The 22,478-nt window shown below is 45.1% G+C and overlaps 1 protein-coding gene across 1 annotated transcript; it reads right to left on the bottom strand.

Annotated features, from left to right (window-relative positions):
* Nucleotides 1–5,871: 5,871 nt before the first annotated feature.
* Nucleotides 5,872–8,317, bottom strand: LOC147652048 (endogenous murine leukemia virus Env polyprotein from Emv-2 locus-like). Its single transcript, XM_086897915.1, has one exon. It carries the CDS (start codon nt 8,315–8,317, stop codon nt 6,260–6,262), a length of 2,058 nt encoding a protein of 685 aa, XP_086754041.1. The 3' UTR covers nt 5,872–6,259.
* Between the last annotated feature and the right edge of the window lie 14,161 nt (nt 8,318–22,478).

Genomic DNA, 22,478 nt, shown 5'->3' with positions numbered 1-22,478 from the left:
ATGTTTTGATTGCTGCAGGATTTGAACTCCAAAAGGACAAAGTTCAACAGCTGCCCCCTTGGAGGTATTTGGGGCTCCAAATTAGCAAGAGGACCATTACTCCTCAAAAACTGATGATCAGAAACAACCCAAAAACCTTAGCTGATCTCCACCAGCTGTGTGGGTCCTTAACTTGGGTCAGACCCTGGCTGGGATTAACAACAGAAGACCTAGCCCTCCTTTTCAGTTTATTGAAAGGGGGAGAGGAGCTGAGTTCTCCTAGGGTCCTGACCCAAGAGGCCAGGCTGGCTATGGAGAAAGCTCAAGAGGTGATGGCAACAAAACAAGCTCATCGCTGCCTGCCAGACTTGCCATTCAAGTTTATTGTTTTGGGAAGACTGCCACACCTCCATGGCCTGATTTTTCAGTGCGATTAGGGCCAGAGGGATCCGCTCTTGAGCATAGAATGGGTATTCCTCAGTCACCAGCAGTCCAAAAGTATCACCAGGCCACAAGAGTTAGCAGCTCAATTGATCCAGAAGGCCAGGCCAAGAATGCAAGAACTGGCAGAGTGTGACTTCACATGCATCCATATCTACCACTTACCCCAACATCAGGTAAGTTAACAAAAGTGGTTCTGGAGCAGTTACTTAGGGAAAATGACACACTCCAATTTGCTCCAGATAGCTACCCAGATAGCTATTTCAATTCATAATCCTGGACATAAATTATTTAATTCAGCATTTAAATTAGTCCCCAAGGAAAAACAAAGTTGGAGGCCACTCAATGCTGTGGCAGTTTTCACAGATGCATCTGGAGCATCCCACAAGTCAGTGATGACCTGGAAGGATCCTCAGACTCAGAAATGGGAGACAGATGTTAAAGATGTTAAATCCAAGAGGCCTCAACAGCTGTGAAGTGTGGCAGATGGACGTGACTCACGTCCCGCAATTTGGCAGGCTGGGGTATGTTCATGTTTCAGTGGATACTTTCTCTGGAGCAGTCTATGCTTCTGCCCATACAGGAGAGAAGACCACAGATGTGCAAAAACACTTAGTGCAGGCCTTCTCTGTGTGTTGGGGATCCCTAAAGAGATTAAAACAGATAATGGTCCCACATATACCTCCAAGGCCTTCCAGGAGTTCCTGCAGAAATGGGGAGTAAACCATAAAACAAGTATCCCTTATTCACCTACAGGTCAAGCCATCATTGAGCAAACACATCAGTCGCTCGAGAGAGTTCTAGAGCAGCAGCAGAGTAATACCACCAGTGATCCACCACAGATTAAGCTTTGTAAAGCACTGTTTACCATAAATTTTCTAAACCGCTTATTTGAACACTGTAACCCGCCTGTTCGGCATCTCAGCAGTAACACACAGCTGAAATTGAGAGAACACCCGCCAGTTTTAATAAAGAGTCCTGAGACAGCAAAAGTAGAGGGCCCATTTGGGTTAATCACTTGGGGTCAGGGATATGCTTGCATATCCACGCCCTCTGGGTTGAGATGGGTCCCTCAAAAGTGGGTCAAACCGCCCATCCTCAAGCCTGTACCACGATCAGTCCAGTCCACCAAAGATGTAACTGTGGCTTCCCTCTGGAGGCACTGGCACCAAGGAACTGGAAAACCCGATCCCCTAATTGACTGTCAGATTATCCCTGACTGTTCTTTTTCTCAGTGATATGTCAGATTTTTTTAGTTAATGTTTACCATATTGAAGTCAGTCATATAGCAGTATCCACACAGCAATCCTCATGGAGAAATGTGTTCCCCTGATCAGAATCTATTCCTCAATGCCAAAACTCTCCTTCTTAAACAGAAAACGGGGAGATGTTGCATTGTGTTTCATGTTAATGGTATGTTCTGTTATTACCCAAGTTGATAGTTTGGTCCAAATGAGACCCTCCCACCCCATGTTGTCAATCTACCCCGAGTCTCCTGTCAATCTGTCTTAAGCCCACCGCATGCTTGGAATTCCACTTTGGAAACCCCCTGAACTTCAGCGCTTGATCAGTCCATGTGACCCAACTTTCCCCCGCTTGATTTTGTGATTTTGTGAACCCTGCCTTTTACCCTCTCCAGGATATCTCTGATCAGCTGATGCTTTATACCCTCCCTTTGAACCGTCTCCCTATTTCAGCTGCTGCATGCTCGCAATTTTCTGTCTTTTGTCTCCAAGATTCCCTAGAGCAATAAATGCTTTATCATCCAATGCAAAAGACCTCCCTCTTGTCCTTGTCTCCTCAGAGCGCAGACTGACAGCCAAAAAGCCATTGAGCAAGTGCTCTAGTCGCACCTCGGGCCATCCTGCTCCTGGGGTGTGACCCACTCCTGTTGCAGGCCAAAGTGATAGAGCCAGATAAGCTCCAGCCCAATGCGATATTCTCCTTCTTTGTTTTCATTCTTCACAGTGACTTCACGGTCAGTGTAATCTGAGTTGTGCAAACAGGTTTTGAATAAAATATTGTGTCTACGCCTCACTGCCTTAAACAATAGCATTTCTTCATATGGCTGAAGAGAAAGACTTTTTAAAAAAGTCCCAGTGGACACCTAAAACTCTTTATAAAGTTAATGTGATTGTAAACAAATGTAATGCTAGGGAAAATGCAGCCATGACCACGTGTGTTAGTCTTGAAGGAATTCTAACAACAGCCACTCTCTGTGCTTTTGTCAAACCTCTTTCTGCCATGTTTAATTGAGAGTTGATGTCTTCATGCTTGCTAACTTGTTGGCAGCGAGTTTCTTGTGCTGTGCATAGGATGTGGAGCATTCTAGGTGTTGCTTTGCAAGCCCCTGGGTGAAGAGAGCACTTATAGTAGTGATAGTAAAAGATTTCCACAGAAAATTTGGGGAGTTAGAAAGAAAGTTAGGCTTGGCAAGCCCTGGGAAAAGAAGGCCCTGGGAAATGTTAGGCCTCATGCTTGCTAAGATCATGTGAAACTGCACCTGTGTAGTCAAGATATGATAAATAATATAACGGTTGCTTAAAGAATCATGAGAAACTATGTTAAGGGTTTGAGGGGAATCATGAGAAATCCATGCTTGGATGGAATCAATGTATAAAATATAACATTGTAAGTTTAATAATAATGAAAATGTAAATTATATAGCGAGAGAGTATAAAATAGGTTCAGCTCGAAACCAAGTCCGGTCAGATTTGGGTATGTGTCCCCCTGATACCCAGAGCTCTTTAATAAAGAACCTTCATATGATCATTCCATGATTATGTGTTCCTGAATGGTAGCTGCCATGGTGGGGTCGATGGCATGGGTGTCACGACTACCCTGTAGAAGCTGTCCTGAAAAGGACAGCCCAAGAGCACAGGCACGTCCCTTGCCCGGCGAGTGATCTCAGCTCAGCGGCAGCTTGCAGGCGACACAGAGAGAGAGATTAGAGCTCTGTATGGCATTCCACTGAGAAATAGCCTTTATTATAACACAGTCCTCAGTGAAGGGAGCCAGTGACAGCAGCTCTCTTCAACTGGGGAAATACCACAGTATATATAGGGAAGGAGAGGGGCGGGGGAAACTTGGATACAAGTAGCAGGGTGGAAAGGCAGGGGAGAACACCAATGGGGTGCAACAGTTTAACATAAAACAGGAAAGGGTGTCGGGGAGATACATTTCTCTCACTATGAGGGGAAGTGCCTGGCCTAGTATGAAGCTCTCCAGGGGAGTGTCAGCACTCATCTGCTTGCCGATTCCTTGGCCCCCACAGCTCCCTTCTTTATTTAATAAAAATGCATCTTCCAGTGACCTCGCTAACAACCTTTTACAACAACTAAACATACAAAGTAAAATAATGATGATTAAGAAAATCTAGAAAATGTTCTTTAAAAGGGAGGAAGCCCACCCTCTGAGTCCCCAACTTCCAAAAAGGTCCTCAAACCATTGGGGCTCTTTTTCTCTTTTTCTTTTTCTTGAGTTCCTGGACCATGTTGCTGATCTTCTGGATGCATGTGTGGATGCTCTCGCCATGGTTGGACAGGTTAAAGGAGTACAACCTGTCAAATTCCTTCTCCTGGGGCTGTGCTACCAGCCAGGCATCCACAACTGATGTTTCCAGAAGCATCGAGAGGGTCAGGAACTCAAAGATGGTTCTGCCTCCCATGGTCTATAATGGAGCATAAAAAGTTTAACTTCTGGTTTTGGAGCAGGGGCTCCACCTTTTTTCTTTTAAAACGAAAAAAGAACAGGTAAGGGTTGAGGTAGTGGTTTGCTGGTGGGGTCATTCTGTGCAGAGGGGGCGCATGACCTGTCACCAGCAGCAGCAGCATTAAAGGTGCATTGCAATTGTATAAAAGGGTAGGTTTTTGAGGGGAAAGGAGCATAGGGAACAGGAAGGGAAAGGGGAGGGAGTTTCAGGAGCTCTACTTATCCGGCATGGTCTCGGCTGTGATGTGGTGTCTCATTTGAGATTTGGTAACGATTGGAGTGGTTCTCTGCGTCAACTTCTTTTGGCGATGTCTCCGTCTCCAGGCAGCGGTGGCTTGTTGTTTTTGAGAAGCTGTGTGGGTCTCAGGAGACGTTAAGATGTCTGTGTCCAGTGCAGGGTTTGCAGGGACTAGGTATGGTTTTATTTTTTTCCCTGGGAGCCACCTAGGACCAGATGGTGTTAACACACAAGCATACCCTCTCCCCCAGCTAATCAATGGGAAAGGTCCTGATGTCTGTTGTGACTCAGGATCCTTGATCAGCATTGGTGACCTCTCTGTGAGTTTGGCATGGGTCAAATTAGAGAAGTGCCGTACTTCTACAGGGGTATGTAGAACTACAGGGGGGTCGGGCTCTGTAGGTGAACAATTTAGAAAATTCATAACATGCAGAGCCTTACAGAGCCTCTCAATGGGAAGAATGATCTTTGTTCCTCCCCACTGCTGATCAAGGACTCTTTTAAGGTTCTGATGTGTCCTTTCCACTATTGATTGCCCTGTGGGAGAGTGAGGTATGCCTGTGGCGTGCTTCACCCCGCACTGGCTGAAGAAATCTCTCAGTCTATGGGAGGTGTAAGCGGGCCCATGATCTGTTTTTATTTGTTCTGGGACTCCCAGGGTAGCAAACACAAAGAGAAAATGTTGGCTGGTATGTTTGGCATTTTCTCCTGCGTGGGCTGAAGCAAACACTGCACTTGTGACCTAAGTCCCCATGGAGGCGGGATGGTAGTTTTTGCAGGAGGGATGGAGTGGTGCGGCATTTGATTTGATGTCAGTGCACGGGGCTGTCCCATGCTCTGATTGAAGTTTCCTTAATGCCAGTTTGGTCTGGGTAACCATTGGTGGTTGGGTGGCTATAAAAAATGTCTCTCGGGGCAATCCTTAAAAAAGTGTCCAGGCTTGCCGCAGTTAAAACAGTGGCTTGAGCTTGAGTCCTTTATCATTTCAGCTGCATAGGCACTGGATATCCTTTCTGCCAGCCCTTTAGAACCCGCAAGGGCTACTGTGTTTTCGGTAGAAGTGGAGACATGCTTGGCGCAGGCTTCAACCATTTGGTCTATGGTTGGTTCAGGGTCAAGTGGGAGGGCCTGTAAAACTGCTTTACATTCCATGTTGGCATTGGCCATTGCTATTTTTACCAACAATTCTTTTTGTGCCTTTGGGCACTCTATTTGCTTTTCAATGGCAATTTCAGCTTGTCTATATATTTAATGAAATACTCACTTGCCCCTTGCTTAATGTTAGTGAAGCACTGCGTTGGCACCTTGTTACCTGGGGTGACAAGAAGAGATGTCAGAGATTGCAGCATTGGCAATATCATGGAGAGTGTTATGAATACACGAATACACTAGAAAGAGAGATATATAAGGAAAGGTTTTATTAATTATAGCAAGCCAGCAATAAGCAAAGTCGGCGCCGGGCGGCAGGGAGGAGGAGGAAAAACCTCTTCCCACGGAGCTGCCGCGCTTCCCGCTTCCATGTTTGTCCTTTTATTCGTTTCGGCCTCCTGATGATGTGGCTTTCCTCCGGCGTTTCTACGCATGCGTCTCTGGTCATTAGATGATCTTTCTCTGCCCTCTTGTGGTCGTAGAAGGGAGGCTCCAAGTCTTCCTCACTCCTACTCTACTGACCTTTTCTCACTGTTTCTGTCTCAAGGTTTATCTTGTCCTAGTGTTCCAGGAATTTCTGCTAGTCTGTTATTAATTATGCCAGCTTCAGCAAGTTAGTGGCCTTCAGCCCCTTCTCAACTTTATATCTAAAGTACAATTTCGCAAAGCATTCTATCATATCTTTTTATTTAGGCGAACAAAAGAGTTTCTATCTATCACAACCCCCCCTTTTTCTATTTCTTACTTTTGTTTGCTGAATCTTTGTAGTTCTTTTTTACTTAATTCTAAATAATCTTCTGTTTCTTCTCCCTTTAAGGCCTCATATTTAGCATGTATTAACATAAGGTGTGCTGCTTCTAATCTGTTTTTTACGATATTAATAATTTTATTAAGAATGCAAGGGCCTAAAGTAAGTACTAAAATTAGTAAAATTGAGGGCCCCATTATGGTGGATAATAAAGTACTTAACCAGGGGGAGTAATTAAACCAAGATTCATACCAATTCTGTTGCATTTCTTGTTCTTCTTTTCTCTTTTTCAGTCCTTCCTGTAATTTGGCCATGGTTTCTCTTACTATTCCACTTTTATTTACATGTACACAACGTTCTTCCTTAAGGGCAGCACAAAGGCCTCCTTGTCGTAAAAATAATAGATTTAATCCCCTTCTATTTTGTAAGGCCACTTCAGCCAGTGAGTCTAGGGAGTCTGTGAGATCCTTTATAGATTTATCAATTCTTCTTAAATCCTCATCTACTGAAATTCTAAGCTCTCTGAGTCCCTGGTGCTGATTTACTAAAGATGCTACACCTGTTCCTAATCCAGCCCCTCCTATGCCTAGCAATACAGCTACTGTTAGTGCTGTGAGGGGTTCTCGCTTCACTAAATGATGTTCTGGGTTTTGATATTGTGTATACACATATTCTTCAGAATGATAAATAATTCTGGGAACTATTATGACCTGTATGCAGAATTCATAAGTTTCATTAAAGGCTGTTATAGAAACACATGGGGTTACTCCTAAAGTGTTACAAACCCATTTAGTATTAGGTGCTGGAATCAGCCACTGAGCTGGCTTGCGAGGGTCATTAATCAGTATTTTTGTTTGGCATAAGTAATTCTTATCTAGGGGCACATTTCCCACACATTTCCCTTTTCCAGTGACTCGAGATAATGTTATTCCTGGAGTATTTTCCCTTCCTGATTGCCATAAGCAAGCAGCAGGATTGGTACCATTCACTCTTTTTGGTTCTGCTATGGAGCCTATGGCCTCATAAAAGGATGGATTAATGTTATAACATAACCAACATTCTCTAGTTAAATTTGGATGTGTATCATTTAATACTTTAAAGGTAGCTTGCAGAATTTTCCAAAGAGCTTTGTTTCCATATTCTTGGGGTGTCTCTACTGTGGTTAATACTTGGGTGTTATTTTCTAATTTTTCTGAATGGTTATTGTGATCCCTTACTTTAGGGTCTTCTACTCCCCACACCACTGGATTTGGTCCAACAGATCCCGAGTCATGGGGAACTACCTCTTTCTTTATGAGTATATGCACCCCCCGATCCCTTCCGGGTTCCCATACTCTGAGACCCCAGGTTCTTCCCAATAACCACCCAGGATCTTGGGATTGTGTAATATTTATATAGTGAAATTTGCAAGTTCCAATATATGTTATCTCCCCTGAGGGGCCTATCCAGGGCTTTACACATCCGTGTGGACCCCGTTCAACCTTTAGATACTTATCTGGGTTTTGTACTTTCCATCCCATGGAAATTGTCTCACAGCCCCAATATCTACAGTAAAATTCTCCGGGATAATTACAATACCCTCTGCCTGGATTAGAAGCTGGGCACATGTATAGTACCTTATGCCCAGGTGGGAAATAATTAATACCCTTCCACTTAATGAGAGAGTCTAGTGTAACTTGAAAGCTAGGGGCTCCAGAGGTAATTTGTGATAGAATAATAACCTGGTCCTCCCATCGGGTTAAGGACCAATTAAAGGGTTCATGAGTCTTACTTGTACAAATGTTAAATGTGCTAATTAAAATTATAAATATTACTGACCTTTTTAATGAGCATTGGCTTCCCTTGCTATAATAGAGGCTTTTCTTTTGTAAAATACCAATTTGGGCTTCCCATAAATTATTTTGCTGGGTTGTCTCATTCCCATTCTTGTGGCATTTCCAGGACCATGACCTTTTGGTCCCATGTATTTTGGAGTGTTTCCCTCCACAGTTTATTACTCCTCTGCCTCTCCCGTCGTCGACCCGGTTGCCTCGGGCCACGGGGTGTACCATCGTCTCGGCAGCAAGAGTATTCTTCAGGAGGGAGATTACTCCTTTTTTTATTCTTTCTTTGTATATATTTTTCCCAACTTCTATGTTTTACTAAAGGGGTATTACACCTCAATTCCTGGAGCCACCGTCTGCACGACCCAGCTACTATATTTATTACAAAAGGTGCAGGTTCGTTTGGATGGTAACAATAATACAAGGAATTGACTCCTTTTGAGTAAATGGCCCACCACTTTTCTGATCCTTTCTCAAATTCCCCTGCCTGTGTTTTGGTTCTTAAGGCCCAATCGGTGAGTCTCCTCTGGGCAATGTAGCAAAATCTACACACCCCTCTCGGTGGGTAGCCTCTATGACAGTGGGTCCACCAATGTTCTTCACATACTATACTTTTAAAACAAACAAAAGGGTAACAATTCTGGCATACAGCACAACCTATTTTAACATTACTATTATATATTTCCTCCCTACTAGATGGGGGTATCTTATATTCTATATAAAAGCCTTTATGGAGTTTACTATTCATAAGTTTCTAAGCAGATTAATAATTTTCAGATTTTTTTTTTTTTTTTTTTTTTTTTTTTTTCAGGATATTTTAAGTCTCAGGTCCCCAGCCGGGCTAACCACTTCCCAGTTATTAGTTTTTGGTGGCTCCACAGGTCCCTTAATTCGACTGGCATGTGTCCATCCCTTCTCCGCAGTTCGGATTGCAGAATCAGTTGTTAGCAGGACTTGATACGGTCCTTCCCACTTTGGTGTTAGGGGGTTCTCTTTCCAACTTCTTATCAACACCCAATCTCCGGGTTGTACTTGGTGTAATATAAAATCCAATGGTGGTCTTTGAGCTAGCATTCCTTTTTCCCACAATGCCTTCTTATACTTCATTAATTTTATTAAGTACTTATTGATATACTGATCACTTACATTTGGATGTGTTTGAACTTCTTCTATATTATAAGGCATACCATATAACATCTCAAAAGGGGAAATTCCCTAATCTGCCCTTGGCTGAGTTCGAATATTCAGAAAGGCTAATGGAACACATTTGACCCATGATAGTTTTGTTTCCATTACTAGCTTAGTAAGTTGTTTTTTTATTTCTCCATTCATTCTTTCTACTCTCCCAGAACTTGGAGGGTGCCAAGGGGTGTGTTGTTCCCACTTTATTCCTAATGCCTCCGACACCTCCTGAGTTATTTTTGATGTAAAATGGGGACTTTTGTCAGAGTCTATTGTCTCTGGTACCCCATATCTGGAAATTATTTCTTCCAATAACACCTTTACAACTGTTCGTGAAGTTTCCCTAGATGTAGGGAAAGCTTTTACAAAATGGGTGAGATGATCCACTAGGACCAGGAGATATTTAAGTCTCCCTACCTTTGGTAGTTCTGCAAAGTCAATCTGAATATTTGCAAAAGGTCTTTTTGCTAAGGGTCTCCCTCCATAAGGTAATTTTCTGAGATTCTTTCTATTTGTTTTTAAACATGGGAGGCAGCTTCTAGTAATTTGCTTAGCTAAGTCTCGAATACCTGTGCTCATATACTTTGCTGCAAAATAATCGATTAGTCCTTGTGCTCCCCAATGTGTCCTTTGATGCATTTTTTCTAATATTCTCTGAGCTATGGCTTTTGGTAGTACTTCTCGGCCATCTGGAAGGAACCATCTCCCCTCTGAGTTTTCTATCGCTCCTGTCTCTGGGAGTTTTAATCTCTCTTCCTCAGTAAATTTACTTCTTAAATCACTATCCTTATGTTCCATAATTTCTTCATGCCCCCCTTTTTCTTTTAGGACCATTGTCCGTAATGCCACCCGTTTTGCCTCCTGATCTGCGGCATTATTTCCCCTACTCCTCAAGTCCATTCCCGTCTGATGTCCTTTCAAATGAACCACTGCCAACTTTTTGGGCCCTCTCAGGGCTTTTAATACTGCAATTATGAGTTTTTGATGGACTAAATCTTTCCCTTGGGAATTTATTAAACCTCTTTCTTCCCACAGTTTACCAAACGTATGCACCACTCCATAACTATATCTGGAATCTGTATATATTGTCCCCTCCTTTCCTTCTAATAATTCCAATGCTCTTAATACTGCATACAATTCACAAGCTTGGGCTGACCAAGATTTGTCTAATGGACCTGATTCTAGGACTTGCAAATCAGGTCCTCGTACAATGGCATAGCCTGTTTTCCTCTTTTCTTCTATTACTCTGGAGGACCCATCCACAAACAACTTTTCTCCGCTTTCTAATTCCTCTGCTTCCAAATGAGGTCTAATTTTGGTTTGTTCCTCAATTGTAGTTATACAGTCATGTGTCAGGGATTCGCCTTCGGGTTCTCCATACAAAAATGCAGCCGGATTTTGTAAAGTGGTGGTTTCTAATATTAAGTTTGGGGCCTCAACTAAAATTCCTTCATATTTTAGAAGTCTAGCATCTGAAATCCACTTATCCGCCTTTTGTTGTAACACACCCCGAATATTATGGGGGGACATTACCTTCAAATTGCTATTAAAGGTGATTTTCCTAGCTTCCTTCACCAGCAGGGCACATCCTGCTACTGCTTGCAAACAAGTTGGCCAGCCCTTACTCACGGGGTCCAAGATCTTTGATAGATACCCTATCGGCTTCTTTCTCCCTGCCCACTCCCGAGTCAAAACTCCGAAGGCAATTCCATCTTCCACATTTACAAACAAATAAAAAGGTCTCCTTAAATCTGGGAGACTCAAGACAGGAGCATGAATTAAACTTTCTTTTAGCTCCCGGAATTTTTCTGTATCTTCTAAACTCCATTTCATTAATCCCTCTTGTGTCAATTTATGATATAAAAATGTAACTTTGCTACTATAATTTTCAATCCACTGTCTACAGTATCCTGTTAATCCCAAGATTTGACGTATCTGTCTTTTATTTTTTGGAATTGGTAATGATAAAATTCCTTGTACTCTTTCAGGATCTATCTTTTTTTTTTCCTTCTTTAAGGTAATGACCTAAATATCTTACCTCTTTTTCAACGAATTGGAGCTTTGCCTTGGATACTTTCAATCCCTTTAAACCCAGAAAATTTAACAACTTAATACTCTCTCTCTTTACGTCTTCTTCCTCTTTCCCAGCTAAAAGCAAGCCATCCACATATTGTATCAAGGTCACTCTTGGGTCTATCTGATAATCCTGTAAAATCTGTTCTAATGCTTGCCCAAATAAATTGGGGGATTCGGTGAATCCCTGGGGTAATACCGTCCATCTCAGTTGTTGTCTCCTCCCCGTATCTGGATCTTCCCATTCAAAAGCGAAATAATCTCGACTAGCCTCATCAAGAGGACAGGCCCAGAATGCATCTTTTAAATCTATAACACTGTACCACAAACTGTCAGGCCCCAACTTACTTAATAACGTGTACGAATTTGCAACTACGGGGAACCGTGCTACTGTGCGTTTGTTAATTTCTCTTAAATCTTGTACCAAACGTTATGTCCCATCTGGCTTCTTTACTGGCAGTATGGGTGTGTTAAAAGGTGACATACATGGTTCTAATAGTCCCTTGCTTAACAATCTGTCAATTTCTGGTTTCAACCCTCTTCGTCCCTCAGGTGACAAGGGATATTGTTTTATTCTGACTGGAATTTCTGGGTTTTTAATAGTAACCGAGAATGGGGTTATCTTCAGCTGTCCCACACTCTCAGGTGTATACCACACTTCTGGGTTTATTTTTTCTTCATCTTCTATTCTTAAAGGACATAATCTTATTCTCCACTCCTTATCAACTACATCTAAATGTATTCCCAATTCAATAATTAAATCTCGTCCCAACAAATTATAATCTGCTTCTGGTACTAATAAAAAAATTTCCCACCCCAATTTTTGACTCTGATTCTATTATCACATCTTTAATAACCCCCACTTCAAAGGGTTCCCCCTTTGCTCCCACTACCGTGGCAGTTTCTTTAGATATACTACATCCTGTAGGTAAAAACTGAATGGTTGATCTCTCAGCTCCAGTATCCACCAAGAATGTTATTTCTTGGTGCTGGGGACCCACTTTTAGCTTTATCAAGGGCTCTTTAGGGTGGTCTTGGGTCCCTAAAAAAAAGAGCCCCTGACCTCCCTAGTCTTCTTTGAACATCTTTTCATCCTGGATCCTTACCCTACATTCTCTTTTAAAATGTCCTTTCTTTCCACAGTAAAAACAAGTTTTAGCGTTTTGTTTTTCTTTTGAATCTCTCATTGGTCTCTGTTGTTTCCCTTTCCAGGTTTGATCCCTACTCTCTCTTACAGCAGCCGCCATCATTTTAGTCTGCCTCTTCTGAGCCTCCTCTTCTCTTCTAACATACACTTTTTGTGCTTCTCTCAAAAGTTCATCCAAACTTCTATCTTGCCACCCATCCAATTTTTCTATCTTCCTCCAAATATCCTCCCAGGCTTTTGCCACAAATTGTGCTTTAAGCAGTGCTTGTCCCAGTTGGGTATCTGGATCCATTCCAGAATATAATTGAAAATTCTTTCTTAGTCTTTCTAACCATTCTGTAGGAGTTTCATCCTTCTTTTGCCTCTCATTAAATGCTTTATTAATATTATGACCCCTTGGGACTGCCTCCCTAATTCCCTGAATTATAATAGTTCTTAAATCCTGCATGTGTACTCTATGGGCTGGATTCTGATGATCCCAATGGGGATTTTGAAAGGGGCCATTTTACTTCTGCCAGTGGTCCCTGGGCATGCTGAGCATCCCAGATGCGCATTCCTTCCCTTCTAATCATGTTTCTCTCTTCTGCCGTAAACAAAATACTCAAAATAGATTGTAATTCTTCCCAGGTGTATATATTAGGTCCTAAGAATTGATCAACTCTTTCTGCAACCCCCAATGGATCTTCCAATAAATGCCCCATCTCCTTTTTAAAATCTCTGACATCCCCCGAACTAAGGGGGACAGATATAAATCCTATTCCAGCTTGGGGGCCACCCATTGGCATCTCTCTCAATGGGAATAGGTTCTCCTGTCTCCTTCTGAATCTATTCCTGGTAATAGGCCCCACCTCTGGCATGTCTAAATCCTCCTCCTCGGGATTCGGAGGGGGAGGGGCTCGTGGTGGTGGTGGTGGTGGTACAAATGGAGGGGGGGGGGATTATCAAAGCATCTTCTTTTCGAGGTTTCTTTTTCTTTCCCTTCCCCTCCCCCGAATTCTCTGTCAACCTAAATATAAAAGCCTCAGGATTTACTACCCGGATCTCTGCATAAGCACTTTCCTCTAGGTTAAAGGGAATCTTTGTTCTTACACATGAATTTAATTTTTGTTTAACCCAATCTTCAGTTGATCCAAATACAGGCCAAAATACATTCCTTGAAATTTCCTTTCCTCCCTGTATTTCTACACAATAATGAATCATTTTTGCCTTATCCTTATTTTCTGTTCCTGGGAAATGCTCCCAATTCTCTAATATAAAACCCAACGGACTATCTCTAGGTACGGGTGGAAGTTTAATAGATACAGGGTGCTTGCTTCTCCCCTGCCCCATTCTTCCGGAGTGCCTTCAATCACACAGCCGCTTTCGCTTCCCCTTGTTTGTGGCCCACGCCCTCGCGGGCTAATGGGAACCGCACTACTGAAGGGCCCGAACTCGCTTGGGGAATCCGTCGACCAGTCCCCCTCTCACACACACCCCACTCGCCACAATCCGGGATCCCGACCCCGACCGAACGGTTCCCGTAATACTCACGCGTCCTGCGTCTTCGTCCGGACTCTGTGCACAGATTTTAAGGGGTCGACCGGTCTCCCTTTTGCTTATTGCTTAGATCTTTTAGGTTCGTCGGTGCAACTGAGGCAGGAACCGGTCCTCCGGACCGCTAAATATTAAAGCGGGGGCGCCCACCGGTGGTGCCGAGTATCCGTCCTGCAGATTGCATCCGAGTCACGGGACCAAATTTGTTATGAATACACTAGAAAGAAATATATAAGGAAAGGTTTTATTAATTATAGCAAGCCAGCAATAAGCAAAGTCGGCGCCGGGCGGCAGGGAGGAGGAGGAAAAACCTCTTCCCACGGAGCTGCCGCGCTTCCCGCTTCCGTGTTTGTCCTTTTATTCGTTTCGGCCTCCTGATGATGTGGCTTTCCTCTGGCGTTTCTGCACATGCGTCTCTGGTCATTAGATGATCTTTCTCTGCCCTCTTGTGGTCGTAGAAGGGAGGCTCCAAGTCTTCCTCACTCCTACTCCACTGACCTTTTCTCACTGTTTCTCTCTCAAGGTTTATCTTGTCCTAGTGTTCCAGGAATTTCTGCTAGTCTGTTATTAATTATGCCAGCTTCAGCAAGTTAGTGGCCTTCAGCCCCTTCTCTACTTTATATCTAAAGTACAATTTCGCAAAGCATTCTATCATATCTATATATTTAGGCGAACAAAAGAGTTTCTATCTATCACAGAGAGCTGCCTCAGGCAGTTCTCAGGCCTGTTCCCATGGTTTCTAGAAGTCACTTTCTCCTGCCAACTGCTCTAGTGTTACATTAGGTTTGTTGGCATCTTTCATATATGATGCGTCTGCCAATTGCTTAAAATGTTTCTTCCACTGCCTTTCCCACAGCATATATTCTGATGGGGAGAGAAGACAGTTCATAATATTTTTAATGTCATGGGACACCATGACATGGGCTGCAAAGGTGGCTTCCAGTAAGTGTTTAAAAAAATGAGAGCCTTGACTATGCTCCTCAGTGGCTGCACAGCACCTGCAAATCCCTGTAGTCTAGGGACTCCCATACATTTATGAGTGCCCCTGCCCTGTTCTTCTTATATACCACAGGGAAAGCTAATATTGTTTTAGACAGGGCTGAGTCTCCTGCCCGCGTGGCTTCCCTTTGTACCTCGGCCCAGTGGTCTTCACATTCAGATTCTGAATATGAGGGCTCACTGCTCTCATCTCCTGGTGGGGATGGGGGGGCTCTTGATGACAGTGCATGGCTGTTTCCGGCAACCGGTACTGGCTTGCTTGTGAGCATCTGAAGAAGCCAAGATGGCTTCCTTCCGGTTGCCGCCATTCTGACTTCCAGTCCTCATGTTGGGAGGACTGGAGGTTGGAGTGACATCGGGAGTGGAGCTCTGGTAGGAAGGGGCATGACTGGGGTCCACAACGGGGAGGAGTTTCCCGGTGGATGGGGAAGGGCCTAACGCGGTTACACCCAACGACGCAGTGGAAAGGGAGGAGGAGCAGGGCGTGGCAGGAAGAGAAGGGGTAGAGGCGGGAAAGTGGCCATTTTGAGGTACAAGGGCAGGAAAACTGGCGTGTGAGGGAGACAAGACGGCAGGGCTGGCCATGTTGCCAGCGCCATCTTTAGCATTATCATGAACCGTGGGGGATATAACTGGGTATGTAAGCATAGGGAGGAAGGTAGAGGAAAGACCCAGAAGGGCATGGCCAGTACCATCCTGGCAAGGGTAGAGAGGAGGTGGGGGGGTGTTAGAGAGACGGAAGCAACCCTGTGCCTGGTGGCTACGTCCAGCCACCAACTGCCCCTCAGATAAGGAAGAGGGTTTAAGGACACTCGGAGAGGTTAATGGGGATGGGGGTTTTAACTGGGGATTCCAAACACCCTCAACATTTTTCCCCTCTTTCTCAAATGAAAGAATAATAGTTTGAAACAAAGGAAAAAGCTTAGCAACAAAAAAATCTCCATCCGCTTGAACCATGTACAACTTTCTCTCCACATTGTCCCAAAAATCTCCCAACTAAACAGAATTAGAATCAACTTTAAAATGCTTAAAAATCTAATGAATAGATCTCTCCAATTCCTCTTTTGAAAACTTAAAATTTCCCGCATTAAGGGTGCCCACAACTTGGAGGTAAAAATCTCTCTCAAGAGGGCTCAGCTTGGGTCTAGAAAACTGATTCCCCATCCTTTTCACTCCCCACCCAGCAGCGAAATGCAAACTGAAATAAGAAAGGCCAAAAAAACCCTTGAGAGTATAAATTTACAACTTTTCTTCGGCCGATGCCAATGGAGCCAATGGAAAGGTGGTGGGCAGGTGGTCATCTGGTGGCCGGTCCTCAGGGGCTCTTCTGTCTTCTGTCTTCTTGGCCCCAGATGCTCAACGAGGGTCCCAGTCGCAGTCCTTCGGATTGCCTCTTGCTAGAATGCGAGAGGTTCTCCTCAAGGGGTGGCAGCTCCAACAGCAACACACTCTGCAGATAAAACTGCAGGCGGACGCTTCTTCCGGGGCTCTTCAGATGCCCCATGTTGGGCGTCACCTGCCGTGATGGGGTCGATGGCAGGGAGTGCCACGACTACTCTGAAGAAGCTGTCCTGAAAAGGACAGCTCAGGGGCACAGGCACGTCCCTTGCCCGGCGAGTGATCTCAGCTCAGCGGCAGCTTGCAGACGACGCGGAGAGAGCGATTAGAGCGCTGTATGGCATTCCACCGAGAAATGGCCTTTATTATAACACAGTCCTCAGTGAAGGGAGCCAGTGACAGCAGCTCTCTTCAACTGGGGAAAAACCACAGTATATATAGGGAAGGAGAGGGGCGGGGGAAACTTAGATACAAGTAGCAGGGTGGAATGACAATGCACCAATGGGGTGCAACAGTTTAACAGAAAACAGGAAAGGGTGTCTGGGAGATACATTTCTCTCACTATGAGGGGAAGTGCCTGGCCTAGTATGAAGCTTTCCAGGGGAGTGCCAGCACTCATCTGTTTGCCAGTTCCTTGCCCCCCACACTAGCAGTAGTTCAAAGTGATCATTGAATTGACAGGATAATCTCCTAGCCTTTGGAGAAGGCTATTGAGCAAAACAAACCTTTGGCAGAGGCCTGTAATTATCTAGTCTAAATTAAATCTTGATGAAAAGCAATGCTTCTCTTAAAATCGAGGTCATGAGAAAGAAGGAAAACTTCTCCCTTGTTGAAACGATGATGGATCAGTTACCAAGCTGTTCTGCTCTTCTCAGGGGTGTCTCTCACAGCTCCCCTTTGGAACGTGTTTGATGGAGAGATGTGGCCATATACCCGTGCATCCTGCCTGGACCAACTTCCTCTCTTGGCAGCCCTTTGTCTCTGGACCAGGGGCAAAGGCTTTCCCCACTGCCTGATGCTGCTGCTTCTCACTCTGCTCACCTCACTCCCTAGCTGTTTGGGCTCACCTGTTTTACAGTAAAGAAATGGGTGCTTCAGGCTGTGCAGAGGCTGGTTCTGCCCACTGTGTATGAGCGCTTTACTGGCGGGGCGGGGTAACACAGATGTGGCTCTACTCCTGCTGGGGACGGAGATGGAGATGGAGGAGGCCTTTGTAGTGGCAGGGGTGTGCGGTGCCTCACGGTGTTCCTGGCGCTGCTGCAAGTGGGGTGGGGCCGCCGGGGCTCTCCACACAGCTCCGGACTCCAACTCCCTTTTCCATTTTCTCGACATTTGGGGAGCTGGAGCATGGCTTTAGTTTCTCTTTCCGCAGTGCAGGCAGCATCCCGGAAGGGTGCAGGCTGAGCCAGCACGGCAATGCTGCTTCCAGGCACAGGCTGCTGCTGACACGGCTGGCCGGCCCAGCTCCAGCCAGAATGCTACACGCCTGCTTCTTCCCCTGCTCTTGCCCCTCCCCGCCGCCATCTGCTGGTGGTTTGGGCATCCCTCTGGAGAAGGGGATCACACAGGACCCCAAGCTCTTCTGTCTAACTGTTATAAATCCATATTGTGGTATTGGCTTTTCGCAAGTATTAAGATGAACGTTATATGTTATATGCTTTTGCTATGTCTTTTTCTCCTGCTAGCAAGCTTAGGTATAGGTCGAGAAGAATCCTGAATGTTAGAGCGAGGTCCTGACTGTTACAAAACAAGATAACTTCCAGTGGACAAGATGATGGGGTCCAGACTGTTATCAGCACTGACCGCCTGCAGAGGAAGGAACCCCAGCCCAAATAAAATTATGAAAAGAAGGAATCAAGCTTCTACGATACATGCTCTAAAAAGATGGCTCCAAGGAGTGGCTATGCAAACTAGTTCTTGGAAAAGAATGCATTAAACTTCTACAGCAAAAATAGATAAAAGGAACATTCCAAAGACACCAGGTGTGGTCTTGGCAGAGAGACAGGCACCTGACCCTTTTTTACCCTTTGATTTCTTATCATTGTCTCCTAAAGGTCTTTTTGTTTATATTAAACCTTTTATAATTTCTAAAGCGAGTGAACCTCATTTTTCACATCCCCCACCTCCCCTGTTCCTCCGGCTGTGAAGACCTTTACCCTGCTGCTCCTGGTGGCTGTGCCTTGCTCATGGCCTGCTCTGCTGGCTCCTGTGGAGACTGGCACAGGAGTCCTCCCTTCCCAACTCTGTAGCATCAAACATCCTGTCGGAGCACCACTTGGATTCACGGGCCTTCCAAAACATATTTGTTTCTTTCCTAAGTTGCCAGTCAAACCTCTTGCTTACCTCATTGATGTCTTACATCCTATGCATGTCTTTTTGTCTAGTTCAATTTCTGAAGAGCAACTTTTAAACTTCTGCATACTGGAGGGAAGTGGAGTCTAACCCCACCAATTTTTTGTTTGTTTCTTTTTTTACTTCCTCTTCTTCAGTTGTGAAAGTACAACGCAGAGTACTCTCTTTGCATGCTGAAGTGTGGCTACTATTTAAACCTTTATGTACCTGTCCTTTAATTTTCTTGTATCAGGCCACTTCCTATTAGTGTAACTCTGTATTTTGAATTAAAAACTGTTGGGTGATTGGGCTGATTGCAGGTTTTTGTTTGTAATTTGTTTCTGCAAAAGCATCCACATATGGTGGGTTTAGTGCTAGCTAAAATCACCAGTGTACCTACTACAAGAATGTACTCATTTCCTGCTGCGAGATACAAATCTCGGAGGAAGGCAAAAGAGGCTCAGAACTTAAAAGGTATGAAGAAAACTATTAACAAAATTAAAGAATAATAAGAATCAAATTAAAACCTTCTCCTTCCTTCCCCACAATCTCCTTGCTTTTCTACAGACAACGTAGAGAAAAAAACCAAGGATTTTCAATCAGTTACTACTCTACAATAGTCTTTCATCAGTTCCTATATAAAGGGAAGTTTCTCTTTCCATGCCATAGAGACTTCTCCACAAGAAAGAGTTATCCTGTGTCTTCAACTTCACAGTTGTAAAAAACAAGGTCCATTCTCCTAATAAATTTTAAAAGGTTTAATATAAACAAAAAGACAACAGGAGACAAAGATAATAAAGCAAAGGGTTGAAATGGCTGGGTGCTTGGCTCTCTGCCAAGAACACACATGGTGTCTTGGAAACACCCTTTATTTATTGTGCCACGTGGACTTTCATGCATATGTAAATTTTTTCAGGAAATGTTTTGCATAGCCACTCCTTAGATCCGCCTTTTTAGAGGATGCTTATTTCTTAGTTTTGTGGTTTTATCTTCTCTCTTATTATCTTTTCATTTGGGCCTAGGCTTCTTCTTTCACAGGAAGTAAACATTGACAGCAGTGTTGAGTAGCCTGGGCCTCATTCTTCTGTTCACTAGAGGTTATCTTTCCTGTTGAAGTAAGACCTAAATCTAACATCCAAAATTCTTCTGACCTATGCTTAAATTCGAGCTTATAACAGGAGAAAAAGAAAATTACATAGCAAAAGCTATTCTAACATTATACATATAACATTCATCTTAATACTTGCAAAAAGCCAATAGCACAATATATATTTATTACACAGTCAATTCCTCGCCCAAGGAAAGGAAAGTCTGTTTGCAGTATCAAAGTCCCTCCCATGTCTTGCAACTTTCCCAAACTGCTTTCATGGGCCATGTCACCTTTTGGGGTACTATTTCAAGGATGAGCTGCTCTAGCATAAAAAAACAAAAGTTCTTTTATCTCTGGGAACAGAGGCTTCACTGCTTTTCTCCCTGGGGCAATGTTTCTCATCTCTCTAAAGCTCAAGAGCTCCCGCAGAGAGCAGTAACAACAGGTAGCAGCACAAGGAAGCCTCTTGCGGTTACCTTCTCTGAGATCCGGAGTCTCGGCTTCTGCTTTTCTTGCTCTTAAAGCAAGCGGAAAGCTTTTGCACTGCGTCTGGCGAGGAGAACGTGTGACAGGACAACGTATGTTTGTGCAGCCTGGCCCTGCCACTGACGCAAGCACGGATTTGCAGCACCCTATGCCACCCATGGTGTGACAGGTTTCTGTGCTGCGCATGTCATTTCTCTGCATCTGGGAGTGAAAGGGAAAGCGCAATTGTTGTCGCAGAGAGCAGCAGCAGCAGGGAGCAGCAGAAGGAAGTCGTGGCCGTACTTGTTCCACACGACAACTAGCGACTAATCAGCAAGAGTGCGACTGGCAGCTACGTTCCACTTGCAGTCTGAATGTCTAGCGCGACAGATGCCTGTTATACACCTTATTCGCTTGCCCGCAGCGCTCGCGCTTTCCACCGCCCGCACCATGACCGGCACTCTCCTTCAGACACATATGGTACTTTAGCCGGTTGCCAAGATCTCCGGAAAGCAGCTTCTGCCGAAGGATGTTCGCCTTCTGCGGTTACCTTCTCCGAACTGCGGAGTCGCGCCTTCTGTCTTTCTTGCTCTTAATGCAAGCGGAAAGCTTTTGCACTGCGTCTGGCGAGGAGAACGTGTGACAGGACAACGTATGTTTGTGCAGCTTACCTCTGCCACTGACGCAAGCACGGATTTGCAGCACCCTATGCCACCCATGGAGTGACAGCTTTCTGTGCTGCACAGGGCTTTCTCTGCGCCTGGCAGTAAAAGGGAAAGTGCAATTGTTGTCGCAGAGAGCAGCAGCAGCAGTAGAAAGCAACAGAAGGAAGTCGTGGTCGTACCTGTTCCACACGACAACTAGCGACTAATCAGCAAGCGTGCGGGTGGCACCTACGTTCCACATGCAGTCTGAAAGTTTCGTGCGCCAGATGCCTGTTAAACACCTTATTCGCTTGCCCGCAGCGCTCGCGCTTTCCACCGCCCGCTCGCTGACAGGCACAGTCCCACAGACACGCTTGGTTCAATTGCCGGCTGCCAAGATCTCCGGAAAGCAGCTTCTGCCGAAGGATGTTCGCCTTCTGCGGTTACCTTCTCCGAACTGCGGAGTCGCGGTGCCTGCATTTCATGCTCTTAATGCAAGCGGAAAGCTTTTGCACTGCGTCTGGCGAGGAGAACGTGTGACAGGACAACGTATGTTTGTGCAGCTTACCTCTGCCACTGACACAAGCACGGATTTGCAGCACCCTATGACACCCATGGTGTGTCACAAGTTCACCTCGCCAGATGCAGTGCAAAAGCTTTCCGCTTGCATTAAGAGCATGAAAGGCAGAAGGGACGACTCCGCAGTTCGGAGAAGGTAACCGCAGAAGGCGAACATCCTTCGGCAGAAGCTGCTTTCCGGAGATCTTGGCAACCGGCTAAAGTACCATAGATATCTGAAGGAGAGTGCCGGTCATGGTGCGGGCGGTGGAAAGCGCGAGCGCTGCGGGCAAGCGAATAAGGTGTTTAACAGGCATCTGTCGCGCGAGACATTCAGAATGCAAGTGGAAAGTAGGTGCCACTCGCACGCTCTCTGATTAGTCGCTAGTTGTCGTGTGGAACAAGTACGACCACGACTTCCTTCTGCTGCTCCCTGCTGCTGCTCTCTGCGACAACAATTGCACTTTCCCTTTTACTGCCAGGCGCAGAGAAAGCCCTGTGCAGCACAGAAAGCTGTCACACCACGGGTGGCATAGGGTGCTGCAAATCCGTGCTTGCGTCAGTGGCAGAGGTAAGCTGCACAAACATATGTTGTCCTGTCACAAGTTCACCTCGCCAGATGCAGTGCAAAAGCTTTCCGCTTGCATTAAGAGCAAGAAAGGCAGAAGGCGCGACTCCGCAGCTCGGAGAAGGTAACCGCAAGAGGCGAACATCCTTCGGCAGAAGCTGCTTTCCCGAGTTTTTGGCAACCGGCAATTGAACCAAGCGTGTCTGTGGGACTGTGCCGGTCAGCGAGCGGGGGGTGGAAAGAGCGAGCGCTGCGGGCAAGCGAATAAGGTGTTTAACAGGCATCTGGCGCAGGAAACTTTCAGACTGCATGTGGAACGTAGGTGCCACCCGCACGCTTGCTGATTAGTCGCTAGTTGTCGTGTGGAACAGGTACGACCACGACTTCCTTCTGTTGCTTTCTACTGCTGCTGCTCTCTGCGACAACAATTGCGCTTTCCCTTTCACTCCCAGATGCAGAGA

Source organism: Cyanistes caeruleus, chromosome 7, assembly GCF_971803275.1.
Source record: "Cyanistes caeruleus chromosome 7, bCyaCae1.hap1.1, whole genome shotgun sequence".
Taxonomy (NCBI): Eukaryota; Metazoa; Chordata; class Aves; order Passeriformes; family Paridae; genus Cyanistes; species Cyanistes caeruleus.
Note: the sequence above shows the minus strand (reverse complement) of the source record. Positions and strands in the feature narration are given on the sequence as shown.

What these genes read in the sequence shown, in the direction of transcription:
- LOC147652048 (XM_086897915.1), bottom strand. Translation starts at nt 8,317, where the DNA reads ATGGTACACCCCGTGGCCCGAGGCAACCGGGTCGACGACGGGAGAGGC.